The sequence below is a fragment of the Equus przewalskii genome, chromosome 5 (genome assembly GCF_037783145.1).
Source record: "Equus przewalskii isolate Varuska chromosome 5, EquPr2, whole genome shotgun sequence".
Taxonomy (NCBI): domain Eukaryota; kingdom Metazoa; phylum Chordata; class Mammalia; order Perissodactyla; family Equidae; genus Equus; species Equus przewalskii.
In genome coordinates, this window is record NC_091835.1 from 84674006 (window position 1) to 84683424 (window position 9419).

At 38.1% G+C, this 9419-nt stretch overlaps 1 protein-coding gene across 8 annotated transcripts in view; it reads left to right on the plus strand.

Moving 5' to 3' along the window:
* Positions 1-9419, plus strand: part of NUP107 (nucleoporin 107) — a 43488-nt gene that overhangs the window by 17439 nt on the left and 16630 nt on the right. For all 8 annotated transcript variants that reach the window (XM_070622010.1, XM_070622014.1, XM_070622012.1 and 5 more), the window contains 6 exons: positions 1886-1957; positions 2361-2449; positions 4967-5045; positions 6789-6902; positions 8687-8777; positions 8924-9000. In XM_070622010.1, coding sequence (XP_070478111.1) covers positions 1886-1957; positions 2361-2449; positions 4967-5045; positions 6789-6902; positions 8687-8777; positions 8924-9000 — 522 coding nt within the window. The remainder of the gene's footprint in view (positions 1-1885; positions 1958-2360; positions 2450-4966; positions 5046-6788; positions 6903-8686; positions 8778-8923; positions 9001-9419) is intronic.

Genomic DNA, 9419 nt, shown 5'->3' on the forward strand with positions numbered 1-9419 from the left:
TTTTTCTGCAGATTGAGGATTTTTTCTCCTAAGGAGCTAAGAGTTTGGATGGGTATTGAATGCAGTCAAATTTTTTTTAGCTTCTATAGATATCTGCTTTAATTTATTAATTTAATGGTTTACATTGATAGTTTTCCTAATGTTGAATTATCCTCAAATAGGATAAACTATATATTCCTAAATATACTACTACATTTTATTAGCTAATATTTTATTTAGAACTTTCCCAAATATATATTCTTTTTTTGTGTGTAACATCTTCATCCAGTTTTAGCGTCTAGAATTGTGCTGCTCTCCAGAACAAGTTCATAAATCTTTCATCATTGTTTTGTGCTCTGTTTGAAGAATATCGGAATTACATGTTCTTTGAAGCCTTGGTAGAAATACGCCTTTAAAGCCATAAAGACTAGATGCTCTTTTGGGGTTTAATTACTTTTTATTTTATTATTATTTTTTCACTTTTTATTTTCTGATTACCAAAGTAATTCATGTTTGAAGCAACTATAAATACTCAAAAAAGGAGAAAATAAATATAAATTATTTCAGCTACACATCTGTTAATCTGCTTTTTCACCTAAAATATTTTTTAATATCTTTTCAATCCTTGTTTATTCTACAGTTACTTATTTCATTCCAGCCAAGAGACATGCACATCTAGGAAGATTATTTTTCTTATATTTGGCTATTTATTCAAGTTACTTACTAGTTTTAACAGTTTTCCATTGACTGTCTGGTTTTCTAGGTAGGCAGTCCTGTTATCTACAAATAGTGATGAGTTTGACTCTTTTTCCATACTTAGTACTACTCAGTTCTTTTCCTTATGTCTTAGCTAGAACTTTTGAAGTCAAGTTGAATAATTGCAGGAATTCTTATTCCTTTCACCCTCTGGGTTTTAAAAGGAGTGTCTCTTTACACCTAAGTATATTATGTGCTATAGGCTTCGACTAGGTAGTGTATTATTAGCAAAGTGTTCTTCTGTTTCTAATTTATGAAGATAGTTTTATCAAGTGACATTTTGACCCCTGTCCGGATGCTCTTGTGGCTTTTCTCCTTGAACCGTGAATGAGATGGGCTAATTAATAGATCTGTTCACCAAACGTTCCCCTTTCAACACACTGCTGGATATTACTCGCTAATGTTTTGTCAAGTTGTCTTTAAAGTCAATCATGAGAGCCTTGGATTGTTCTTCAGTTTTATCACCTGTGAACTGCTGTGTAGAATGAAAAGATTTTAAAGTTTTTATATGTTAATTTTCTTTTTTTCTTTCTTTCTTTTTTTTTTTTTTCCGAAGATTAGCCGTAAGCTAACATCTACTGCCAATCCTCCTCTTTTTGCTGAGGAATCCTGGCCCTGAGCTAACATCCGTGCCCATCTTCCTCTACTTTTTTTATATGTGGGATGCCTACCACAGCATGGCTTGCCAAGTGGTGCCATGTCTGCACCCAGGATCCGAACTGGCGAACCCCCGGGCCGCCAAGAAGCAGAACGTGCAAACGTAACCGCTGCGCCTCCCAGCCGGCCCCTAAATGTTACTTTCCTAATATGTCACATGACCACATCCAGCCCTTTATTATGATTTTTTTGTTTGTTTCCCTTTGTTTTGTGTTTTATTTTTTTCTTAAAACAAATCTCTGGGGAGATAGAATTTTAAAACTCCGTATACAGAGAATTAAAATATCAAGTGAGAGCAGCTGCAAATTGATCTAGCAGATTGAAGTTTATTTATAAAAACTTTTCAGAAATGAATATACAGATCTGCTGTGTGCAACATGTTTATGGGTGATTAAATATACTTATATCAGATTTGCTTTTACCTTTCTGTTGAAGTAATCTTAGAGCATCTTCTTTTCTTTCTTTCCTTCCTTTAAATGATTTTTTTTAATAGGCTCCTAATGCCAGTGAAAAAACAGTTGTGGAAGCATTATTTCAGAGAGATTCACTCGTCCGGCAAAGTCAGGTATGGCTAGAATTTTTAAATATCTCTTATGAAACATGGAGAATAGGTAAATGACATAAAAGAACTGAAGTTTTTTTAATTGAACACTTTTTTCTTAATTTTTTTTCTTTTTGATCTTTCTATTTGTAATTAAAAGGAATTAAGAAGCTTATTGTTTGTTTTCAAATAATAGCCCTGGTATTTCTAGCAGTAGCCTGTTAAAAACAGTGTTATTCCTGTAGAAAATTTCATTCTTTCGCCATAATATTTATATATCTTAAAAAAGTAAAAACAATGGTTGGAAAATTTCTTACTTGGTATTTTTGAATCAGAAAATTTTTCTGAAATTAAAGCTAGGAGTACCATTTCAAATAAAATACTAACAGATTTTATAGTTAATACTTGTTTTTTTTTCCTTTCCTAGCTGGTGGTAGATTGGTTAGAGAGCATTGCCAAAGATGAAATTGGAGATTTTTCCGATAATATTGAGTTTTATGCAAAATCAGTATATTGGTAAGCCACTGAAGTTTTATTCTCGAAGTCACTTAACACTGATTTTCTTTATTCATTTCTCAACAAATATTTATTCAGTTCTTACTGCTTATCCACTTAATCAGCAAAACAGATAAAAACCTTGCCTTTATGGAATTTATACTTGTTTCGGAGAGTTAGCACATGAACAGACATACATCCTGTTGGGTGTTAAGAGCTTGAAAGAAAAGAGTCCAAGTTGATGGATAGAAAATGATAATGAGCAGCAGAGGTGATCAGGGAAGGCCTGTCTAAGGAAGTAACAGGTAGTAAGAGTGAGAGGCTTTTAAGAAATAAAGGAGGCAAGCCGTGCAGAAATCTGCGGGACAAGTGTTCTGGGCAAGAACAGGAGCTGCAGAGACCCTGCGGAGGTGAAGTATTTGCACAAGGAGGCCAGTGTGAGCGCAGCAAAGACAAGAATGCTAGGAAATGGGGCTGGCCCCATGGCCAAGTGGTTAAGTTCACACGCTCCGCTTTGGTGACCCAGGGTTTCACTGGTTCGAATCCTAGGCGCGGACGTGGCACCGCTTGTCAGGCCATGCTGAGGCAGCATCCCACATGCCACAACTGGAAGGACCCACAACTAAAAATACACAACTATGTACCTGGGGGCTTTAGGGAGAAAAAGGAAAAAAATAAAATCTTTAAAAAGAAAAAAGAATGGTAGGAAATGAGACTGAAGGGAGTCAGCTCATAAAGGACTTTCACAGGCAGCCCAAGGTAAAGGTTTGGGATGTTACTCTAAATGTGATGGGAAACCTTGAGAATAAAATGACATGATCTAATTCAGGTTTTCAAACAACTGCCTTGCCCTCTTTTCTTAATAATCATAATTTAATCATCAAGAAGACACTTTTGCCATGTTTCTAGATACTTGTGATTTTTAAAAAAATTTCTTTTCCCTACATCCTCCAATACTTCTAAATTATTGTAAGACCTTGAAACCAAAAAGCACCCGTAGGATAAAGGGATAATTTATTTCAAGACTTGAAGAAAAAGTTCAGATTGCCTTTGAATTCAGTAACATATATGTAACAAAATCTGCAAGTCGCTTATGTTTTTTCTCTGCATAACTAGGAAATTAGTGCTACTGAATGTTTGTTAAAAATTAAATCTTGAGCGGCCAGCCCTGTGGCCCAGTGGTTAAGTTTGCACACTCCGCTTCAATGGCCCAGGGTTTCGCTGGTTTGGATCCTGGACATGGACATGGCACCACTCATCAGGCCATGCTAAGGCAGTGTCCCACATAGCACAACTAGAGGCACTCCCAACTAGAATATACAACTATGTACTGGGGGGCTTTGGGGAGAAGAAGAAGAAGAAAAAAGACAGAAGATTGGCAACAGATGTTAGCTCAGGTACCAGTCTTTAAAAAAATATATATATATAAAATCTTGAGTAGTTGTGATTTTTCTGAGATAAAGAGAAATTTTCATTTTCGGGGAAAAAAACATTTTTTTAAGTCAAAATGCCCAGTTAAGGTTTTTGCAAGTTTATTATGAATTAGTCTCCCCTTTTTTACTGATCAATGGAACAGAATAGAGAACCCCAAAACAGACCTACAGTTATATGGTCATTTGGTTTTCAACAGAGGCATCAAAGTAATCCATTGTGGAAAAGGATAATAATTCTCTTCTCAGCAAACCATGCAGAAAAAACTGGCTATGTGAAAAAAAGATTAACCTTGATACCTCCCTCACACCATTCCCAACGATTAATTCAAGATGGATCATAGTCCTACATGTAAAAGCTAAAACCATAGAGCTTTAGAGGAAAACTGGAGGACACCTTATTGACTTAGGGGATAAGCAAGTGTTTCTTAGGTCACAGAAAGCAGTAATCAGGGGAAAAATTGATTTGACTTCATCAAAGTTAAAAACTTCTTATTAAAAGACACCATTGAGAGAATGAATTATCGGCAAGCCACAGACAAGAAGAAACAGAGAACCTGTAGTTCATAAAGTACAACTCAGTAATAAAAGGGGAACCCAATAAAAAAGCAAAGATGTGAACAGATATCTCACAAAAGCATTGATGATGACCAATAAGGACATGAAAAAGTTCAACATCATTAGTCATCTGAGTTAAAATGCCCCCCCACCCTTTTTTTTGGTGAGGAAGATTGGCCCTCAGCTAACATCTCTTGCTACTCCTCCTCTTTTTTTTTCCCCCCTCTCTAAAGCCCCAGTACATAGTTGTGTCCCCTAGTTGTAGGTCATTGTAGTTCTTCTATGTGGGACACCACCTCACCATGGCTTGCTGAGCGGTGTGTAGGTCTGCACCCAGGATCTGAACCAGCAAACCTGGGCTGCCAAAGTGGAGTGTGCAAACTTAACCACTATGCCACAGGGCCGGCCCTAAAATGCCCTTTTATACTTAGTATCTTTGCGTGTTTTTTCTGAGTGTATACTTTCTTTTTCTTACTTTTACTTGATTTGATTTTTTTGAAGAGACCTATTAAAATTATTCCTTTAAAAAAATTGATACTTTTTCGTTCAGGGAAAATACTCTGCATACCTTGAAACAGCGGCAGATGTCTTCTTACATAGGAAGTGTCCGTCCTCTTGTCACTGAGTTGGTAAGTGTTCTTTGAAATGAGAGTTGTCTTTAAAATTAAGTGATTTTTTTTTTTAAGGCTGAGAATTTTTCTTCTTTTGGATCTTTTTTAGTTTCCCAAAGGTTTCCACATACTATTTAACTCTAAAATTACTAAGTTTTGTTTGAATTTAATGGAATATATTTGAACACATCCGTGGCCTGTGAATTGTAAATTGTAAAAGAAGGTATAGAAAGTGTTCCTGATTTGCCAACATTAAAAACCAATTAATTTTGATTTTATAGCAAGGTTTGACTCTTCAACTATAAGGTGGTTACCTATGAAAGCTCTTTTATGTAGAAAGCAGAGGAAAAAAATGAAGCTTTGTGAATAAGCTTGTGGTTAGAAAGGTCATTCTAGGATATGAGTAATAGGAATAACTGGATTTGAAAAGAATAGGAGTCTGTAGAAATAAAGGAATATAACTTTGCAGCAGGTAGGGGCATGTGAATTGAATGTTTATAGTGAAGAGTGGGAGAAATAAGTAACAGTGAAAAAACTGATAAAATTCCATTTGGTAACAAAAGTAGCTTTTGATGGAAAATTGTTTGGAAACTACTAGAAGAGCTTGAAATAAATTGTGGCAAAATTACCATGTAGCAAGCAAGTGAAAATCATTGACTCTTCACATGTGGAAAGTGGTGGTTACCTTTTGCCAGAAAGAGACCATGTTCCAAAATTGAACGATTGTATCTGTCTGCAGAATATTTGTGAAAGTAGCCAATTGACCTATTATGCCTTCCATTTTATGCATTGATAATCATATTACCATACGTTCAGTAACATTTGGCATAAGAATCACTTCCTTTCTTAAGTCACGTTAAAGTAGTTTTTCATTTGAGATGCCCCATGCAGATTATGTGTGCTCTTTGCTGCAGAAGTAAGGACAGTGTGTTACCCCAAATGTTTAGAGGCACATTTCTTTCTGTCTGTATAAGGGAGTAGGTAGCAATAACTGTTTCAGGGGAGTTTTGTTTATTTATTAGGAATCAGTTTTTAAAAAATTTTTAGAGCCAGCCCTGACGGCCTAATGGTTGAAGTTCAGCTCACTCCACTTCGGTGGCCCGGGTTCACTTCCTGGATGCAGAACCACACCACTCATCTGTCAGTAGCCATGCTGCGGCAGCAGCTCACATAGAAGAAATAGAAGGACTTACAACTAGAATATACAACTATGTACTGGGGATTTGGGGAGGGGAAAAATTTTTTTTTATTGGGCATTGGTGTGTTTTATATAGCCTTAATCCCATAATGGGCTCTCTTCTCATATGTTCTCAGAAAGTACCAACTAAGCACTTTCTGGTCACAGAATGCATTGATCCCTTCAGTGTCTCCTCTGTGCTCCTTCTCCAGCAAGGCCTAATTCTGGTTAGAATTAACTTGGCCACGTAGTTGCTACAACAGGGTAAAGCGCAGGCCCTCTTGAATCACGAGTAGCATTTCTAGAGTTTCCTAGCTGGGCTGGGCTGGGCTACTGGTGTTTCCTTCTTGCCTGGCCCAGGCATGTGCCTCTGTGACCATGGAGTCTGTTTTGAACAGGCAGCAGACAATTGGGTGGCTGTTTGGAACACTTGTGACACTTTCATTCCCTTTGTTACTTAATGAAATTGTAAATGAATTTATTTCCATATATAAACTCAGGAGAGATTTATCATCTCTTGCTGATGTTTAAAATGTATGTGGGTACAAAGGATTTATAGATGATGACTTTTTTTTTTTCGGTAGGACCCTGATGCTCCCATAAGACAGAAAATGCCCCTTGATGATCTGGATAGAGAAGATGAAGTCAGATTACTCAAATATCTTTTCACTCTAATCCGTGCTGGAATGACAGAAGAGGTAAATCATGATACTCTGCTTGTCCAGTTTCAGAAGGTCCTAGACTGTAAGTTGGAAGGGATATTTATGGCCACCTGGTGCGCCTCCTGGATGCAGTAATCTCTTTCACGGTATTTCTGGATCTAACTCCAGTTTGAAAGTTTCCAGTGATAAGAAACACATTGCTTCAGCACGCAGTGCTCTCTGGTTTGCACAACTCTGATAGAAAATTCTTTCTAAGAGGTCAAACTGCCTTCCTGCCTTGTAGTCATACCCTAGGCATATCCCCGTTACTTCTGGCTTTGATTTTGAAAAGCTGAGAGTAAGTTGGACCCTAATTGCTCTTCTAGGTGACACTATTTAGCATTTGAAAACTGTGCTGGCCCTCAGACTTCTTCCTCTTATCCTTACCTCCTTAAATGCAGTCTCCTTTGTAATAGATCGGATCTTACACTTAGAATGTGAAGTACCTGTTGGACAGCTCACTGGGTGGCTTTGTCAACTGATGAGGTCACATGTGCAGGAGATTCCGGTTTCATTGAACCCGTTCTGCAGCTTTCTTGTGATGTTCTCCAGACAGAAATGTGATCGTTCTTCCTTGTTACAGACCGCTAGCATACATTAAGTAATTTCTTACCGTAGTAAGTCTTGGATTATTAAGCATCATTATTATTTCTTACTTGAGAAAAGAAGTTGGTATCACATTTATTCAGAAGATATTTAAGTCCCAGCCACTCTGTCAGGTGATGTGCAAGATAATAGGAATCTCAGTGGCAAACAAGGATGTATTTTAAAAAACAGAAAACAAAATATGACAATGTTTTTAAGGTTCTACATTCAGTTTTTATCCTGCCTCTTTTAGATAGCATTTCAAAACTTTTTTTATGTTGCTTCATAGCTTTCATAATTTTTGAAAGCCATAAATCCAGAATGATGTTTGGGATATGATATTCTTAAAGAATATCTCTAGGTTCAAGTGACAGAAACCCACCTCAAGTTAATTACGAGGGGGGAATTGAATGGCTTGTGGAACAGGGAAGTGTGGAGGGTTATTATCTGGCTTTAAGCAGGATCCAGGAAGTCGAAAGATGTCATTAGGATACTGTCTTTCCCAGGTCTTGGCTCTGCCCTCCGCTCTCTGGCTTCATTCTCAAGAAGCCACTCCTCATGTCAGTGACGGCCACTGACAGCTCCAGGCTTACATCCTCCTGCAAGCTAGCATTCCTAGCAAAAGGAGTGTGTCTGTTTCCAAGATCCAGCAAGAATCCTGGGAGTGGTTCTCAACTAGCTCACATGCCTAACCCTAGAGTTCAGCGATGGGATGATGTGATCTACCCAAACCCTGTGAGCTACATGGGGAGGGGGTGGCTCCTACAGAGAAGATGGACCCACAGACGTGTATCTCTCTCACCTGGGTGTCAGGCTCATCTGACTGGTCCCATTTGCCATGAATATCACCTGTAGCCTTAATGAGCAGTAGCGCCCTGTTATTATAGAGACTAACAGTGTTCTCTAATACTTTTACATCAGCCTTCACTGCCTGTGGGCACCATGGGAATCTGTTGGTAAGCCCAAAATCAAAGAGCAAAGGAGTTATTAGGAAAAGAAAGAAAGACAGAGACCCCAGGGAGCTGTGCAGGTGGTGGTAACGTGAAGTGCCATTGTTGGTTGTTTGCATCACCTTCTGTAAGGTGTAAGTGCCGTGAGTACGCTCCTGTCTTAGGTCACTTGTGCTTCTCAGACGGCACAGTCCCTTTTCAGGACTGCACTTCTACGTGACTGACTGCTCTTTCTTTGGTCCAAAGGCGCAACGGCTCTGTAAGCGCTGTGGTCAGGCCTGGAGAGCTGCGACCCTTGAAGGCTGGAAACTCCATCATGACCCGAATGTTAATGGAGGTGTTGTAGTCACTTTTATTCTGGGCGTCAGGGGTAGCTTTAGCCCTAAATGTCAGTCTTTGTGAAGTATAGCTTTTATTTTTAGAAATCATTGAAATAAAGAGATTCATTTTAAACTAAATTTTATTTCTTTTGCTGTTTCATAGGAACAGAATTAGAGCCTGTGGAAGGGAATCCATATAGATGCATTTGGAAAATAAGTTGTTGGAGAATGGCAGAAGATGTAAGATACAGTAAAATGCTTACTGATACTGACGTTTACTCTGATTAATTGAAGGCCTGCTGAAGGTGCTGTGAAACGTTCATAGTGGAAGACTACTATTCCCATTTCCAAGAGCTTGCAGTCAAACAGGGGAGTAGGAGTTGACAGGCTTACCTCCTAATCATAACTATTCATACACTGAGGTCTAAGAATTGAACACTGATGTAAGGCAAAAATATAAAGGACATCAAATTGTGAGAATAAGATCCGGGCTGAAAGCTGGCTTCCCAGGAGAGAGAATGGAATGGAAGTTTTAAAAATTAGTAGGATTTGGTTTGTTGGGCATGAAAAGAAGAAGGAATTCTAGGTGGAATGCATAGGTTATGACGCGGCCTATGCATTCCTAAAAATCATTACAGCATGCAAAATTGTGTAGAAGA